General features: G+C 45.2%; 1 protein-coding gene across 6 annotated transcripts in view; it reads left to right on the top strand.

Moving 5' to 3' along the window:
- The window catches only part of WT1 (WT1 transcription factor), a 49035-nt gene extending 32803 nt beyond the window's left edge, over positions 1-16232 (top strand). For 5 of the 6 annotated variants that reach the window (XM_042957706.1, XM_042957707.1, XM_042957709.1 and 2 more), the window contains 5 exons: positions 4967-5063; positions 8016-8166; positions 11638-11727; positions 12330-12422; positions 14866-16232. In XM_042957706.1, the coding sequence (XP_042813640.1) occupies positions 4967-5063; positions 8016-8166; positions 11638-11727; positions 12330-12422; positions 14866-14987 (553 nt within the window). In that variant the 3' untranslated portion in view covers positions 14988-16232. The remainder of the gene's footprint in view (positions 1-4966; positions 5064-8015; positions 8167-11637; positions 11728-12329; positions 12423-14865) is intronic. The other variant, XM_042957708.1, reaches the window with a different exon arrangement.
- Positions 16233-19242: the final 3010 nt, after the last annotated feature.

Here is a 19242-nt window from a genome sequence, read left to right as displayed (position 1 = left end):
CCCCAAAGATATCTAAGTCCTGATTCCTGGAACCTGTGAATGATACCTTTCGTAGCACAAGTGACTGTGCAGGTGGGATAAAGTTAAGGACCTTGAGATGGGGGGAGATTATACTGAATTATCTGGGTTGGCTCCAAATGGAATTAAGTGTCCTTGTAAGAAGAAGACAGAAGGGAGATTTGGCTACAGAGGAGTTGTTAGAGACGTGACAAAGGAAGCAAGAGGTCAGAGTGATGTGAGGAAGACACCAAGGAATGCAGGTAGTTTCTAGAAACCAGGAAAGAGATTTTTCCCCTCAGCCTCTAGAAGAAAATAGCCCTGCCCACACCTTGCCTTTAGGACACCGAGGCTGATTTTAGACTTCTGATCTGCAGAATTGTAAGGGAGTAAATTTGTGTTTCAGGACCCCAGATTTGTGATAATTTGTTACAGCAGCTGTAGGAAACTGATACACTAGAATTTACAGTCTTCTGTCTATAGCTCCAGTGCTTAAAGCTACTTGCAAGTGGGCCAGTGAAGTTTAGAGGTAAACCACTGATACCTGTAGATGACGAGTGCCTCTGGATTTTGCCATCGTGGCACTGGTCAAGCTTGCTGTATAGGTGTAGCATCTTTTCACACTTTCAAGGGTTTGGAAGGTTTTAATGCTCAGTTTTTCAAGAATCAGGTGCATCCCCACCCCTACTTTGTTGCCATATGGAAGGAGAGAACAAAATCAAGACAGAATTTTCCATTTTGCAGCTTAAACTTCCTGCACAACCTTTAAAGCTGAGGTGGCAAACCTCAGGTGGCCCTGAGGCCAGAGATCTTTTGTCTGACCTGACAGTGATTCTGTAAAATCTCAGTTATTTGCCAGAATTTAACACTGAAACTATCTCACATAAAGATCTTGGTTTCTGACTTTCTGGAGAATGGAAAGATCTGACAACACTGGGTTCGTATGATTGCCAGTCCTCGGCTGGTAGAGCAGAGTTCTTACTTTCTTCCTCACTGTCTGGGTTGGAGGGGAGGTCTAGCCACTGCATATATTTCTACCCTATGAGAGATATGGGTCTCTCGATTGCTTGATCTGGTGGGATTCACTCTCCACTCTGGAGTTGCTCCATGAATGATAACATTCTTGTCTCCAAGTCCCAATAAATTTTTACCCCATACTATCCAGGGCTTTGTGAATGCTTTATTTGGAAGGTGCATCTTTGGCTCCAGAAATCTCTTCACTAGGCAGATAGCTCCTTGCTCTTCTTGGAAGGCTTTATGGCTCCAGACCTCTAAGAACCCTACCCTCACTCCTATTTAGTTCATTTACGGCTTAGTCACTGGAACTTTTTAAGGCTAATTCTCTCAGGGAAAAGCTTGGCGTTACCTGACCTGGCCTTACGCATTTATGTTATTTTCATAATTCTTAAACTTTTTGTGTTTATGGATGGTCCTCCTTCCCCACTCTTCTGGGGACACTGGGATCCATTTTAAGCCCATGCTTTGAGAGAGACATTACAAAAGGAAGGGAATCAAGAGGTGGATGATACAGACACTAAAGGAATTAGATACCAGTTTGTTATGATCATTGAGAGAACCCCAGCTCTGTACCCTGGAAAGCTGTCTTCAAATATTTGAAGGACTGTCATGTGGAAGAGGAGTTAGATTCCATCCACCTCATGGGACATTATGGACTCTGTGCCTTAACTTCAGTCACCCAGCTGAGAGGATACAGAGAGGGGCAAGCTGGTCTGTTTTCAAGGCCAAGTTTACCATAGAGCAGAGGAGACACGCAGGGTTGGCTGTAAAACACTAGGACTCTGTGGTTCTCCAGAAGACAGAAAGGAGGTGGCAGATTTCTGCTTGGCTCAGAAAGGCCTTTCTTCACAATTAAAGCACTCCCCAAATGGAATGGGATTCTTTACAAATTTGCCACCGGTCGTGTTGTGCAACTGTTGATGAGCTAGAAGGGCTTTGAAATGAGGGTTGGAGTAGATACCTTTTCTCCCTCTGTTAGTATACAGTCCCAAGACCACTGACCTGATTTCCTTTACTTATCTAGAGAGAGGTGTCACCATAGTAAATACCTGGGGGTTATACTTAGTGTTCTGGGCAGACCACACTGGGAAGAGCTTTGTAGGGTTTCCACAGTGTGGAATTACATTGATGTGTTTGTCTTCTGGAAACACCAAAGCCAGTAGGCAGGACCCAGCTGTAGTTTTTATTCATGGACTTGATTTGATAGAACCTAGGGGTTTATTTGGCAGGTAGAGTCTTGTTTCTGGTTGCTTCTTTTTTTCCCCCCCTTAAGTTTATTTATTTTTGAGAGAGAGAGAGAGAGAGAGAAGGAGTGTGCAAGTGGGGGAGGGGCAGAGATAGAGAATCCCAAGAGGGGCTCTGTGCTGTCAGCCTGGAGCCCAATGCGGGGCGGGGTTCGAATCCACAAACGTGAGATCATGACCTGAACTGAAAATAACAGTTGGGTACTTTACTGGCTGAGCCACCCAGGCACCTCTCTGGTTGCTTCTTCGGTGTGTTGGCTTACATCTGGCTATGAGGTTACCTTTGAGTAGTATAGCACTTCATTTCCTGGAACAAGTATTTTGAGGAAAATCTATTTCTCACACTCTCCAGGAACCCAAGTAACATCCAGAGATCCGCTGCTAAGACAACAGATTCCTAATTCTTCCTCTTTGATAGCAGAACTTAAAAATAATTCAGATTTCAATTGTGTCCCTAGAGAGCCCTCAGCCCCAGAAAATGTGTAAGTCACATTTTGGCTCCATACAGATGATGAAGCCACACAGAGGCAGCATGTCTTCATGGCCTTCAAGGCAAAATGTTCTGGCCACATCATTCTTGTCCTGTCCTCTTTCTGCTACCACATCACCACTGTCATCAGTTCTTACATCCCCACTGCCTTTATAGTATGACTGTAAACTGCCACCCAGTTCCTGAAACTGCTCTCACTATCTATGCAAGGGAGACAGGCAATTCTTTCTAAAAAGCTTGGAGCCAGAATGAAACATGAAATTCCACAGCTGCTGTGGCTGCGGGATGTGCGGACCATGTCAGTCATCCTGGCAAACACCCTTTCTCTCCAGGAGTTCTCTCCCCCGTGGAAGTGGGAGTTGAGCCAGCCCCAGGTTTTCCCCACACCCTCAGATGGAGTGGGCTGATCAGCCAAGCTGCCTGCCTCCCACACTGGGACCCCTGGCATCTCTAGAGTAACACAGGCAGAGGGTGGAGGCTCTCAGCCCTGACAGCGAGTTAATTACACCTGGCGGCTTGGGGGGAAAAAGACTGTGCATGGACCTCATTATTCCCCAAGCTAATTTTGTAAAGCAGCTTTATAAATTCTACATACCATACAGTCCACTCGTTTGGAGTAGAGACATCAGTGGTTTTTAGTATATTCACAGAGTTGTACAACCGCTCCCACAGTTCTAGGACATTTTCAGCAATCACTCTCCCATTTCCCTCAGCTTCCCCAGTCCTAGGCAGCCAATCACCAAACCACTTTCTGTCTCTATAAATTTGCCTATTCTGGACATTTTGTTTAAATGGATGCGCACACTGGGGCGCCTGGGTGGCTCAGTCGGTTGAGCGTCCAACTTTGGCCCAGGTCATGATCTCTTGGTTTGTGGGGTTGAGCCCTGTGTCGGGCTGTGTGCTGACAGCTCAGAGCCTGGAGCCTGCTTCGGATTCTGTGTCTCCCTCTCTCTCTGCCCCTCCCCTGCTCATGCTCTGTCTCTCTCTGTCTCAAAAATAAATCAAAAACATTAAAAAAATAAAATAAATGGATGCACACAATAGGTGTGCCCTTTGTGGCTGGCTCCTTTCACTTAGCGTGTTTTCAGGGCTTGTCCACATTATCATGTATCAGTACTTCCCACCTTTTTATTGCCAAATAATATTCCAGTTTAGGAATATACTACGTTCATCCATTCATCAGCTGAGAGACATTTGGGTTGATTCCATCTTTTGGCTATTACGAATCATACTGCTAATACACAATGTGTACATGTTTATGTGTAGATACATGTTTTCATGTCTCCTGGGAATATACCTAGAAGTGGAATTTCTGGGTCAGATTGTAACTTTATGTCTAATCTTTTGAGTAACTGCCAGATGTTTTCCAAAGCAGCTGCACCATTTCACAGATATATTTCATAGAAGCTCCTTGTGGTGATTCTAGATGTGATTATAATGTCCTGCCCATGTAGATAAGAATCTTTACTCTGCCTCATTTGGAAGTAAAATAATTGCAGAACAGATACCAGCTTTGACCTAAAGGAGAGAATACTTTCAGAGTATTCACTTCTCTCAAGTTGTTCATTTCAATGTTCCACATCCCTGAGCCCTTGCTGGAAAGGCCAGGATTAGCCTGAGCACCAACTAGAGGACTAGGCAATCTAATGTTAGGGAAGATTATCCAGTGTCCGCTTACGGCACGGGTTGGCTGCAAAGAGTTAAGTTGATCTGGAAAACTTATCTGTCCGTTAAGTGGAGAAGGGTCACTGATGTGTAATCCCCACTTCTGAGAATGTGACATTTCTTCTGTGTCATCACTTTCTTGGGGCTATCTGGTAAAAACTGAGTCACGAGGTGCCAACAAAAATCCATTGGACTTAATGTGAAACTTGAGGTATCTGCTCATTCCGGAGACATTCGCAGCTGTCTGTTCTGCTGGCTAGATGGTAAACAACTTGCTGGGGATGAAAGCCATTGTGACTTTTCCCAGCTTGTCTGAGAGGCATAGACACAGATGGCCTCCCTGAGCACAAGGGAGGGCCGCGTGGTGGTGACGCAAGGGTTGAACAGCCCCCTGCCCTTCACAGAGCCCTGCTTCCAGAGCAGCGAAGGACGCAAAAACCAATGGCTGTTGTCCTGTGAGCTTTTTAAAAACATTCTTCTGCTGCAGACGCGCATTTCTAAAGGGTGCCTGTGGACCGACCTGAGCCTTGTTCTTCCCTCTTTGTGTTTGCAGCCACAGCACAGGGTATGAGAGTGATAACCACACCACGCCCATCCTCTGCGGTGCCCAGTACAGAATACACACCCATGGCGTCTTTAGGGGCATTCAGGTGAGAACTCAGGTCGAGGGGAAGGGGGCTGGCTGGAAGGGGACGTCCATGCCTCTTTTCCTTCTCAACAGCCTTTCACTTGCTTGCTGATGGCCATTTGGCCCTGGTAAGTCTGTTCTTAATTATAGGCTCCTCTGACAATAAAGACCTCTCCTCTCCCGCTGGGCAGAGAGGACAGCCCCCTGTCCACAGGTCATTGTGAACGCGGTCATCTCCCTGACTCAGACCAAGATGCTTCTGGCAGAATCCCGTCCCTTCCCCCTTCACTGCTTAATTCACTCTTCCAGGTGGGCTTGAGGCTCTTGTAACTAATGATCTGGACTCCTGACTTCCCAAGTCAGACCCTTGAATTGGTCTGCATTGTAAAGTGCCCAAAGGTAGGCTCTGTCTTGCCGAGTGTTCTACTAACCATAATGATGGTAATGGCGCCCACTCTGTTGGTGCTGCCCCCTTTCTATGTGCCAGGCACTGTGCTGACCTTTGTAATGGGCTTTTTGTCTTAATAGACGTAATTTTTGGAGCAGTTTTAGGTTTAAGGAAAAATTGTGCAGAAAGTACAGAGTTCCCATATTCTCCCTCATCCCCACCCTCCCCCACAGTCTTCCCTATTGTTAATATCTTGCATTGGTGTGGTACACTTGTTACAATTGATGAGCCAGTATGGGTGTGTTACTGTTAATGAAAGTCCATAGTTTACACTAGGGTTGACTTTTTGCGCTGTGTGGTTCCATGGGTTTTGTTAAATGTGTCATGTCACGGGTCTACCGTTAACATTATTGCACAGAATAGTTCAACTGCCTAAAAATAAAAATGTCTATGTTCTACCTACTCATCCGTCCCCCCTTCTTCCCCTCCCCCAGACAGCCACTGATCTTTTCATTGTGTCTGTAGTTTCACCTTTCCCCCAAATGTCATATAGTTGGAATCACACAGTTCAGACTCACTTCTGCCACTTAGCAGTAGGCATTTAAGGTTCTATACTTAAACTTTCTTTTTCCATTTAATCCTTAGTGCACCTCTAGGAGGTAGGTATTATTATCTCCACTTTATGGATGAGGAGACTGAAGGCCAGAGATGAGTGGCTTGTCCACAATCACATAACTACTTATAAAGCAAGCTTCGCCTGACTCCAGAGCCCCTGTTTTTAACTACCACGTTGCATTGCTTAGGGAAACAGGGGGCTGTGAACAGTTTGGAGGAGAGGGGTCTCCAAGGAGAGTGAGGAAAGAAAAGTAAAAAGGTAAACATTCTGGAGAATTCGGGGAAGTCAATGGAAGGCCACCTCAGCAGAACCTCTTTGGGGAGGTCAGAACCACACGCAGTGACCAAGGGTTTGCGTGTGTGGCTTTCACTTGTGACTCCGTGGCTGTAACATGAGTAACTGTGGTTATACTTCACCAGCATAATCAGTACTCTAGAAAAAAGTTGTGTGTGACCCAGGTCCCCACATGACGTGTGGGGCAGGTAGCTCTGAGATGTTCTGACTGATGTTTCCAGAAGCATCATGGTGACAGAACAGCATGTGCCCTCAGCCCAAACCTTCCAGGGGTGAGAATAAAGCCGAGGATTGCAGAAATACGGAAGTCTGATGGAAGTATGGGAAGAGTCATCCCAGTCTCTCCTTCAACAAATACCACTGGAATCCTCCACCAGGACCCTTGACTGACATTGACAACTCAGTTTTATATCCCAGTGCTGTGTGCGCTGCATCTAGATTGAATTAAAGGAAGTGAAGGAAGCTCCATTTGTCTTTCTTTCCACAAAGCCCGGTTTGTCAGACTCGCTGTCATGGCTGCTGATAGACTCCAGATCTCACAGGTGCTGTTTCACTACCGACTCATTTTCTCCTAGAGTCTACCATTCAAACGTAGCTGGCTCACCATTTAAATTTACGCCACCATTTGCCTTGAGACACTGTGGCCTGTCAACAGCAAAGTTGTATGTCACTAAGTACTTTTCCTTCAAAAAAGAAGCTCTCACAGTGCAAGGCAGTGTGAAATAGAAACTAGAACATAAGCATAGTGTGGAAAATGCACAGAGCAGGGGATGGGTTAAGCTCGGAGGCAGTTCCAGGTCTTAAAACATAGATGTCTTCTTTGGTCTTGACTTTTGCACATCTGTAAGAGAGTAAGGAGGATTCAGTGGCCCCTGGGGCACTCCCACTGCTCCTGTCTAGGGGTCATTGATCCTGAGAGCAGGAAAAATTTGCCTCACTATGTCCTTTTAGCACCTTGTCATGAAGGACTGACCATTCACCTACCCACTCCCACAAGATCAAGGGAATAAACAGTGAAGGACATGTAAAGTGCACAGAAGGCAGACAGTGTTTTCTGGTGGTATTACTAAATGTTTACACTGGCTACACCATTGGCTTTTGGTGGTTTTAGCCCCTTCACAAAGAGAACCCTCAAATCTCAGGGGCTCCTCCTTCCTTGTCATTTACTCCCACATGGAAAGTGTGGTCAGTTTGGGGTTCATTTAGTATCCCATATTTCTCTCTAATAAGGACTTCCCTACCTGTTGCAGGTGGGGCCTGAGGTCATGTGGCCATGTGTCCAAATGGGAGGAAGTAGAATAGAACCTGGGACTTTGGACTTCCAGACCTCACTGCCTCAAGTGGAGAAGCTGAGGGATGGGATGGATTGGGAGCTCTTATAGCATCAGAATTTCTTTGCCAGATCCTCTGGATCAGTGTCCCCAAACAGACAGATGAAGTACTGATTCTGGTTGATCAATAGTGATGACGTTGAAGTATTGCATTGTAGAATGTCCTGCTCTGTCACCCATTAGTGATGCTTGCTGTGGGCATCTGAGGTATGCATGGAAATGGTTTTAGGTTTTAATATCTGCCATCCCTTCCTCAGGTTTAATCTAAAGTTCACTTTCCCTCAGGACTGACACGAATGTTCACATGTGGCTTAAAGCCTCCATTCTCTTACACTCTGCCTACAGGATGTGCGACGTGTGCCCGGAGTTGCCCCGACTCTTGTCCGGTCGGCATCGGAGACCAGTGAGAAACGCCCCTTCATGTGTGCTTACCCGGGCTGCAATAAGAGATATTTTAAGCTGTCACACTTACAGATGCACAGCCGGAAGCACACTGGTAAGTGTGTCCGCTGTCCAGCCTTGTTTCTGATGGTCTTTGGGCAAGGGTGGTTCAGGAGCTCCTACTCCTGGCTGTCACACCTCTAAGGACACAGGATATTTCTTGGATTGACAGTAGGCAGTGCTTTGAAAGGTCTGGCCAAGGTGATTAAAAAAAAAAAAAAAAAAGGCTGCAGGGGCATTTTGCATCCTGACTGTCCATCCTTTAATAAAAAAAGTCAGTAAACTGTCTTCAGGAAGGGTTAAGCAGAGTGATGGAAAGAGAATTCCACAGAACTAAAGAGACTTACTTGTCTTTGAATTCAGGCTACACGACCAAATGGTGAGACATTGAGCATTTGGTCCTCATTTTGCCTTGTGGAAGATGGAAATGACAATGCCTACCTTATGTAATTTTTAAGACTAGGTTAACTTTAAAAAATGTTTTCTAATGTTTATTTATTTTTGAGAGAAGGAGAGACAGAGTGTGAGTGGGGGAGGGTCAGAAGGAGAGGGAGACACAGAATCTGAAGCAGGCTCCAGGCTCTGAGCTGTCAGCACAGAGCCCAACGTGGGGCTCAAACTCACAAACTAAGAGATCATGACCTGAGCTGAAGTCGGATGCTTAACCAACTGAGCTACCCAGGTGCCCCCAAACTAGATTATCTTTGAAAATAAAATTGGATTAAAGGCATTAGATATGAAGCATGTAGTATAGTACGCTATGTCAATGGCCTGAATAAACAATAGTGTCACTATTGTTTTGTTAAAGAGAGAGGTTCTCTATTAGGCTCTCTAAAGAGAGAGGACCTATTCTGGGAGTTTGGTAATAAGACAGTTTGAGAGATTGATGGGCAAGGTCATCATAAGACTTAAGGAGAGATGGTCCAAAGAAAAACTTTTAACTGCTTGATTAGTAATAACCAACCAGATAGGAATAGGAAAATGGATTTGTAGGTTTAATTTTTGTTTTCAATCTTAAAAAAAAAACAACATGATTTTTGATGATGTGTCAAGGAAGGCTGGGTTTTCCCACAGGTCAAGGGATTTGCCTCCCTCTAGGGAAGAGAATTGGCCTCGTCTGGTTCTTGGCCATCTTGGATGTGATTTTATTATTGATCACAGATGTTTGCTGTTGGCCTTGTGGGCACTGGATGGGAGTGTGGTTGAGTGTCGGCTGCAGGGAAAGAGTGTGGAACACAGCCTTTCCTGCAGGGGGGTTGGTGTCATTTTTTCCCCATAACTGGAAGGACAGCTTCATTGTTACAACTACCCTTACTGTTTTGTTATTACTGCTTATTTTGCTTTGGGGAAGCTGAAGGAGAGAGTGAGTTCGCACTCAGTAGACCACATGCTTTGAGGCTAAAGGTGAGAGAACTAGGGATGTTATATTTTTACATGTTTTCCCAAATATGATCATATGAGAAGTATCTGTTAAAGTTATAAGGAAAATAATGGAGTAAAATTGTGACTGGAGAAATGCAAGAGAATGCATTGAAGGCAATATGGTTGTTGAAACCTTTAATGGGGAAGAGACACTTAGCAAGCAGTAAAGGGGAGATGTCCGTGTGAAGGGAAAGCAGTGGACAAGCTAACCAAGACCCTCAGACCCACCTGAGGCTCTAAGAAGCTCTTCTTTGCAGAAGACAGGACAGCAGCCTGGTATTTAACAGTCCTGCAGCCCTTTTCTTGAAAGAATGCAATCTTATCTATATGTAACAATGTTAAGTACTTCTGTATTAAATACTTTTCATGTGCCAGACTCTCCACATGCATTATTTCATTTAATCCTCATACACCTGAACAGTTATCAGGTGGGTAGGATATAGTGGAAGCAGGACCCAAACTCATGCCTTTTAACTCCCAAGTCACAAACTCCCTTCTCAAAAGTTTAGAGTCTGTTTTGGAGCTAGGCTACACACAAATGAAAAGAGATGAAGAGAGCATAGGATAATGTACTAGAACAGAGGCTGGAGGAACTTGAGGAGAGTTGCTGATTTGAGCTAAACTCATCCCAGAAGGAGGAAGGGCTTAAGCTAACCATCAGAGGGTTGGTACGGTACGGTAGAGGAAGTCAAGAAGGAGCAGAAGCAGAAAGGCAGGGAAAAGATATTAGACTGAGTAGTGTTGTTGAAGCATAAGGCACCAGGCCAGATGTAAATACAAAGTTAACGGGAGGCTTCTGCCCTCAGGAGTTTCCAGCCCACGGTGAAAGGCAGCCCTGGACGCAGACTCCCACGTTAGGTGTTCTATGATCAATTCTGTACTGAGGGAAGGAAGGGCTTTCAATCCGAACATGAAATTTCCAAGAAGGCATTGAAGAGGAAACAAAGGGCATTAGAGAGGGATGTACGGCAGACTTTTTGATGGGTGGGAACGTAGATGGAGATAGGGACAAATGGCGGTTGGGGTCAGCAAAGTGCAAGGCAGATTTGGGGAAGGGTGAGCTCTGGGATAGCAGGAATGCAGACTAATCAGGGGGAATAGAGGAAGTTATGAGGCCTGAAAGGCAACTAAGGACTGCCCTGCAACAGAAAGACTGACTGGTCCTGGGATAGCTTGCTCTCCATCCCAGAACACTGGTGACTCAGAATTCTCATAAGAAGGTGGGAAGGCCCAAGGTCGCTCAGTGCACTCATGGGGCTTAGTTCCCAGTATTTGGCTGAACTTTCTCTAGCAAGGACAGGGGTGGGGCTTCTGCATTCTGAGGCAGAAGGTTGTGTAATCCCACTACTGATGTCTCTCGGATAAAGGGATACCAGAATCTTTCTAAATACTTTGGCTCCTGGTTTAACTTGGGTGTCTCACAACCATGGGGCTTTTTGTGCTTGATTCAGGAATGAGAAGTCAGTAGTGGAGAGCACCAAATCTTTAGGCCATAAAACATAAAACACTTATTTCATGAGGCCAGCTCCAAGGCATATCCATTCCAGAATTCTGCCTCCAACTCAGTTTAGGAGTTAACACTTTTTTGGTTTATTATTGATCTAAAGATTCTCTACCAGTATTTAATTTAATTTAATTTAATTTAATTTAATTTAATTTTTATTTTTATTTATTTATTATTTTTTTTTTTAGCAGTGCTCTGGGCTAAGCTCTTTATGTGGATGGTCTTGTTTAATCTGCTCATAAATCCTTTGAAGCTGTCAGATTATCAGCCCCATTTCTCAATAAGGAAATAGCCCCTCACCCAGAGCTTTAAGTGTCAGAGCTGGATGTGACCCTAGTGTCAGACTTCAGAACCTGAGCTCCTGTCCACTTGTAACTTGCAGGTTAGGGACCGTCCTCAATCAACCAGTTCCCCATTCTACACCCAGCTTCATACAGGTGGGCCTTTAGCCTCCCATTGCCATTGGCCTCACCACCCTAGCAAGGTCCATCAAGTGCCTTAGGCATTTTGGGATCCCTTCAGTTCCCTGAGGAGAAGTAGCCTTTAATGACATCCCCATCTCCAGTGTCATTTTCAAATGGAATGTGTGTCTTCCCCAAGGTGAGAAACCATACCAATGTGACTTCAAGGACTGTGAGCGAAGGTTTTCTCGTTCAGACCAGCTCAAAAGACACCAAAGGAGACACACAGGTTTGTAGGCTCACTTCTCCTTGCTGGTAGTATGTTCTGGGTTTCAGCTGCTTTTGTGGTTCTCTTTGTTGTTGAATATGGATGGGAGAGGGTTAGCCATTTGTTTAGTTTTTCCAATAATTCCCTCCCCCTCAACTATCTGGGGGTTTTCCTGTTCTTAAAAAAAAAAGAAAGAAAGAAAGAAAGAAAAGGAAACAGCCCACATTTCTCCAGCAAACCGCGGAACAGTGGGATCCCACCAGCCATCTGCTGATGACACGTTGAGCAGCAGCAAAGAACAGGGTGGTGGAGAGCATAATCCAATTGATAGTGTGTGATTCACTTTTTCAGTCTCGGACACAGCTGGGACGTTGGTGAGAAGCTGGACGTTTGTGGTTAAGGACTAGTTGTTCCCAAAACAGAAGCAGGTCTTCAAGGATTACTGTTGCAGAATCAGGTGGTTTCATGCTAGGCCTGGGGACCTGGGGAAATCTGAGGGTGAGACAGACATCACAGGTGGCTGGAAATGCCCGGCTCTTCGGGCCACCAGGAAGCAGGCCTTGTGGGCCTCGTTATGCTCCCACATTGTTAGGGCTGCGGCTAGACCTTCTCTGTCCGTTTAGGTGTGAAACCATTCCAGTGTAAAACTTGTCAGCGAAAGTTCTCCCGGTCTGACCACCTGAAGACCCACACCAGGACTCATACAGGTAAAACAAGTGCGTAAACTTTTCTTCACATTTATTTTTCATTATTTTAAAAAAAAAAAAATACTGTTGAATGAAGTGATGAGAGAGAGTGGAAAAGTCTAGTGGAGAAGTTCTGAGCAGGTTTAGAGGCAGTTGAGAGGAAGAACAATGCATGGCTGTCTTTAAATAATAACATTGTTTCAGAAGAGGTGGGTGGGAACTACTAGCAAAAGGGAGATGTGAGAAGAACTTATTACTGAGCGTTCAGAACAAAAGGAAGAGTTGAAGTAGCCCAGTTTTCTGTCACATCACATTGCATTACTCAGTTTGATAGGATAATCAACTTTACAGAAAAACAGCAGAAATTCTTCCAAGCCAGATATTGATTCTTTGGAGAGCTCACATTTCATGACACAATTTTCAGAGATCTGAATCCTTGCTGTGCTAAAAGTTCATGTCCCAGGAGCAGTCATGGTTTCTGCCAGACTTGTATCAGCATATGGCTACTATTTCCTTTCTACTGGTATAGAGAGGGGAATAAGACATTTATTCCCTGGCTGCTGAAAGTTTTGCTTTTCCACAAGACTGGTGTGATTCATAATGAAAATAGCTCCATCTTTGTTATGTATTTTCTAACTTTGGGAGGAGGGCCAAGGCTTAGGGTTATCTCACTGTATTTTTGCAACACCCTTGTAAGAAGAGGAGGGTAGGCATGTTTTATCCCCATTTTCCAGATCAGGAGACTGAGGCACATAGTCATGAAATGACTTATTTACAGTCCCAAAGCTAGTAAGTAGCAAACCCAATTCTGTCTGTTCCCAGTCCCACAATATCCCACAGCCTTCTTTGTTGGAGAAAGAGCATGGGTTCATCTCACAGCCCAGGGAATATAGAAATCAGGAAGAGAGTCAATGTCAGCAAAGCTGAATGGCATTGAGAGACTGAGGAGCGTAACTGACCAACAAGAGAAAGGGTTGGGATGTGTCTATTAGGAGATAACCTTTGACAGTCTGGCTGGAGGTCGGGTGGAGGGGCAGGAGCTAGATCAGGAAGAGCAGAGGAACAGTGAGTGGGAGGCGAAGGAAAACGTGAGATCATGAGTCTCAGATTCTCAGCCCAAATAGGCTGCATTTACAGAGTCAAGGCATCTGTGCCCCGAGTTGGTGGGATGGGCATAAATTTTGCCCTACTCAGGTGCCTTTGGTATTGCTTCTTTTCCTTAGTCCCAAGCTCATAATTTGGTGAGAAACTTATCGTCCCTTGTACCCTGCCCCTTCTGCCCCACTTCCCCATTCCATCCACTGAACCCTGTGCATATCTGCATGTGTGCAAAATGACCTGTGTCACTGGCAGACTGTTTCACCCTGTATTTGATCAGCCCCCAGTCCTGACGCTGGGACAGTGCCTCCCCTGGGACATTTCTTGGTGCTTGTCCCAAACAATAATTCTCATAGGAGAGGCAAACTGGAAAGATCTCCCTAGTGGACCAGAGATAGGCTCCTGTAGTATTTTTACTTAGGATAAAGCCACAGCTCTATTTCCATTATGGCCAGGTCTGGGAGGTGGGATACTGCAAAGTGCGTGAACCTTGGAATAGACAGACCTGGATTTAAGTCCTGCTTGGGTCTGCCCTCACCAGATGTCCAGCTTCATATCTAGAGTGGAGATACCGATGCTTCTGTTACAGGGCTGTTGCAAGGAATACATGAAATAATGTATATAGATGATGCCTAGCACAAGGCTGGGCATATTTAATTTAAGGCCCTCTTTATCCTCCCTATCCAGAATGAAGCTTGGAAGGAACTTCTGAGAGCTCCTTAGATGGAAAAGTCTCAATCTTTTGGCAATCATGTTAAGAATCTTAAAACTATGATAGGGATTATACTCTGAGTAACACTTTAATGTTAAAGAAGCAAATATCCTGCAAACTGGTGTCAGGGATATATTTTAAAATATCCAGCCCATTCAGAATATCTATACAGACAGACACAGTAAAGTTACAGTCATAGCTCTGTTATTGGATGGCAATTGATCCGTTAGTATCCAGAGTAATGATCCTGAGCCCCTGCAGCCCAGATGAGCTCAATTCCCTGAAGAGGCAGTGGAGGGGAAGCATTTACACAATTCCCAAAATGGCCTAATAGCAGAGGCCAAAACAAATGTTTCTCCCCCTTGATGACATATGAATTGCCCAGACACTTTCATTAACAAGACTCATTCCTTCTCTGCCATTTCCCCAGTCTTCTGACTGAATAATATTTTATAATTTTTACAGTTTTTTAATCCTTAAGGGCCCAGAGGTGCTGCCGTTTCAAGGCTGCCTATGAAATGAGCCCGATTTGTTAGCCTAGGGAAAGAGCTAGAGGGAATCGGGAGTGGGTGTCTTGGGATAATTTAACTCAGGCCTTTGATAGTTGAACTTGTGCCCAGTCTCTCTGCTGCAAGTGTCTCTGACTGGCAATTGTGTCAACAGGTGAAAAGCCCTTCAGCTGTCGGTGGCCCAGTTGTCAGAAAAAGTTTGCCCGGTCAGACGAACTAGTCCGCCATCACAACATGCACCAGAGAAACATGACCAAACTCCAGCTGGCGCTTTGAGGGGTCCGACCCGGGGACAGTTCTGTGGCCCAGGCAGGACAGTGTGTGAACTGCTTTCCAATCTGACTTTGAAGTTCCTCCACACTCACCTCTCTAAGAAGGAAATGGCAGGTGATCTTCACCCAGCTTCCAAGACAAGATGCCTGTACCACTGGATCCTACCAGGTTTGCCCGGAGGAGTTGGGCTCTGCTTTGCCTGCTTTTAGTCAGCTCGAAGGCCCTGGAGAAGTGGCTAACAATGTCCAGTTAGTTAAAAGCCCATCTCTGCCATTTGGTCTGGATTTTCACTGTAAGAAGAGCCATTGTTGATAATGTCCCCCCGCCCTCTTCTTCTCCTTTTACACTCTTTTCACTAGGAATGGAGTCATTGTACCATTTTCCATCATAGAATATTTATAGGCCAGGGCATGTGTATGTGTCTGCTAATGTAAACTTTGTCATGGTTTCCATTTACTAACAGCAAGAAATAAATCAGAGAGCAAGGCACCGGGAGTGAGTCCCGTCCGACATTCCGGAGGTTAGGCAGGCAGCTAACCTGGAAGGCAGGATGTAGGACTACCATGCAACTTTAAAAATTTCGTGTGTTTCAAGCAGCTGAAAAAAGAATCCGAACTAACCAGTACCTCTGTAGAGAAACCTAAAAGAATTTTTCCGTTTAGTTAATACAATGTTAACATTAGCACAATGCTGTTAAGAAACTGTGCTTGAAGATCTGAGATTTTGGTTTTGTTTATTTTTGACTTTTTTGAGCGGTAATCCTATGCATCTTCAGAGATGTACATATTTCCTCACACACAAAAAGTGGAATTCATTATTATCATTTGGGGTGTCCTTTGAGTGTACAGACCACGCTGGTTATGTGGCTTCAAGTTGTAAAAATTAAAGTGACTCTGAAAGAAAATAGGGCTGGTCCAGGATCTCCACTGATAACTTTGAGTCTACCAGTGTATGTGAAAAAAATGAGACTGGTGTGAGGAAATCCATTGTTTAAAGGTGGTTGGGTGTGTGTATGTGTGTGTGTGTGTGCAAACGAGGGTGTTTGTTATTTACTGTTGCTTGAAATTATTGTGTAAATAAAAATACTGATAATGATTTGCTCTTTGACAACTGAAGTTAGGAAATGTATAAATGTTAGATGCATCACTGTTTTGGTGTTGATCTTACAACGTATCAATGATAACACTAAAAATGTAACCTGCATTTTTCACTTCGCTCTCAATTAATTAAAGTCTATTCAAAAGGAAAGTGGCAAGATTGTATCGGCTGTATTGTGTTCAAATCTTAAGGACAGTTGAGACAGTCTTAAACAGGTAAGAAGATGCTACTGACATGGACAATCACAAGCACTAGTGTAGTCTATCCTGGTCCTGACTATTATCTGTTTCTCTCTGTCAAACCTCAGGAGGCAATTATCCATTCTGGAAGCAGCCAGCACCATAAAGTGATCATGCTCAAGCTGCAGTCAGATGGGTTTGTGGATGGCATGATCGGAAGTGTGTTTGAGGGTTTAGTTTAATCAGGCTGTTATTATATCACTTTTTATTCCAAGTCAGCAAAAGAGAAGAGGGATGCTACTGATAACTGGCCTTTTCTGGAAAGTTCACTTTCCAGAATTTTCCAGGACTTTCTGGTATATACTGCAACCAGGAGGCTATAGGTTGGACACCTAGCACAACGGAGTTTCCAGCTGTAGTTGCCATAAATTAGCTCAGCAGGTTGAAAACTGCTTAGACTTTCCAGGGCAGCCAAGTGTAAAAGCACATTATACATTATACATTATCTATAAACTCCCTTTCTGGTTCTAGTGTACAGTTTTTCAGTTGTAAATAAGGAGATTAATTTGGCGCTGCCCCTCTCAGCTCCATTAGCTTGGAGTTTGCATGCATCCAGGTTTCATTTCTTCATTTAAAATGTATCTTGAGCAGACAGCAGCTCAGGCATGAAGACTTTTCAGCAGCTCAAAGCTTGGGCCGCCTAAAAGTCAGGTCCTGAGGCCCCTCTACGTTTGCATCTGGCTCTTGCATCACTGTTAATTATAGCGAGTATGGTGACTCATTTGTATCAGCCGTTTTTATCTTTTCCTGCCAGAAGACAGCATTTCTCTGGAGAAGCTCAGGACAAGCATGGCAAACGTCAGCAAGTCAGAGCGAGCCAGGTTTCACAACAAAAGCAAAGCCACATTGTTTCAACTGCAGGAGGAAGACCAGAGATTCTCACACTGCCCTAGTGGTTTAGCTTGCAGTTAAGGTCATGGGCTTTGGAAAGCTGAGAAAGCTTTCCTCATCTGTAAGATGGGGGCAAAAGATTCCCCTGCCTGATAGGATTGTTGTGAAGATGAAATTTAAAAAAGTAGAAGAGGGGCACCTGGGTGTCTCATTGGGTTGGGCATCCGACTCTTGATTTTGGCTCAGGTCATGATTTCACAGTGTGTGAGACTGAGCCCCGAGTTGGGCTCTGTATCGACAGTGTGGAGCCTGCTTGGGATTCTCTCTCTCCTTCTCTCTCTGCCCCTACCCCACTTGTGCACTTACACTCTCTCAAAATAAATAAATAAATATTTTTTTAAAAAACAGAAAGAAAAGAAAACATCTACAATATAGCAAAGTCTTAATAAGCATTACCTAGGAAAACTATTACCCAAGCACTCACCTGCTAATTTCCTTTACCTCCCCCTACCCAGGCCGTCCTCTCACACTATCCAGCCATCTTCACAGCTCTGCAAAATGACGAATCCATTTTCATATACTCCCAACCAGGGTTAAGATTTGCAGCAATAGGGCTCTTGCCAGCATCCCCACAGAGACATCTAGCTTTGTGTCTTTTGCAAAGCACTGGGTGGCCCTGACTTTGTGCTTCTGAGAGCCACGGAGTTGACCGTCAGTCAACTGTGAGGATGAAAGCTGGTGAAAGTTGGTCAGTGGGAGCTCTCTGTGGCTCCGGCTAGAGGCTCTGTTAGGTGCACTTGTCACAATGTGCATTTTTCCATCTTGCGTTACTGTAGTGTCTAGTTCAGTATGTGGTTCAGTGTCTTAAAGTCCCCCTTCCTCTTTGCCAGATCTTCCCAGACTGTTCCAGACATCTTTAGCGCTCTCATCTCTGAACTTGTGTAGCACTCTAAGAATGGAACATTAAATAGTACCTTATGTGGGTGTAGCACTTTCCCACCTGGGACAATCTGTAAGGTAGACGGGGCAAGTATTATTGCCACTTAACGGGCAAGGAAGCTGAGGCTTGGTGACAGCAAGTGGCTGAGGCAGGACTTGATGTTTTATGTCCACCAAATCACGCTTGATGATGTTGACTTGCACTCTGCTGCATTGTTTCCTATCTATAAATCCTATCTTCCCAGAGTGTGAACTTCTGGAGGAAAAAATCTCCCCTTCCATATTACTTAATAAAGGCCTTCGCAGCCTTAAGTGACCACACGTGTTACCTGCAGAGTTGCTAAGGGGCACGCTGAGATTTGGAAGGAATCTGAGGGCCTGAGAGTCTTCATTTCTCCCAAGCTCCCAGCTGGGCTGTGGGCCGCCCTTTATGTAGCAAGGACCTAAAGAGTGGGCTCCACGAATACTTGCTGAACGGTGACTGATGAGATTTGCACCTGCCAGTCGTGGGACCACACTGAGCCTTTCCAGCCCTGAGAGAGCAGGCAGGGAAGATGGCCCAGGGCTGTGCTGCGGTGACCCATGGGGCTGAGGGCGGGGGCGTTCATCCTGAACGTGGCCAGAAGAACTGCATGTGTTAGCCCTGGTGAATCCGTCCACGGAGAAGCTTGTTTTCCAACACAGTCTCCCCATCTTCTGTTGGTGGCCTCCCACAAGCAGGGAGGCCACCCTTGGCGAGGTGACGTGTGCCCTGTGGTCACACCTGCACATCCAGCCCTTGTACTTTGCTCAGTCCCCATCCCATCAGCAGGCTTCGACCTCCCTGACACTTGTAAACTGGAATTCTGTGGCTTTGGAGAGGCCAGCCTCGCTGGCAGGCAGGAATTCCCCATGTCCTGCTCCTACCAGGAACCGCTTGTTTAGCATCTCGGGTACCAACAAGCAAAGGCAGTGGCTTCTAGAACCCTATCTTTCCTGCAGGACATTTGCACTTCTGGTCTTGGACCAATAGGTGTGTCAGGGAGAGGTGTGTGTGTGAGGGGAACAGTGGTTCTCAACTGGGGGCGTTTTTCTTCAAAGCTTCGCAGCAGACGGGGTGGTTTCTAAGAATTTCTCACAGGTAGGGGCGCCTGGGTGGCTCAGTTGGTTAG

The sequence above is a fragment of the Panthera tigris genome, chromosome D1 (assembly GCF_018350195.1).
Source record: "Panthera tigris isolate Pti1 chromosome D1, P.tigris_Pti1_mat1.1, whole genome shotgun sequence".
Lineage (NCBI taxonomy): Eukaryota > Metazoa > Chordata > Mammalia > Carnivora > Felidae > Panthera > Panthera tigris.
This window is presented reverse-complemented; position numbering and strand designations above follow the sequence as displayed.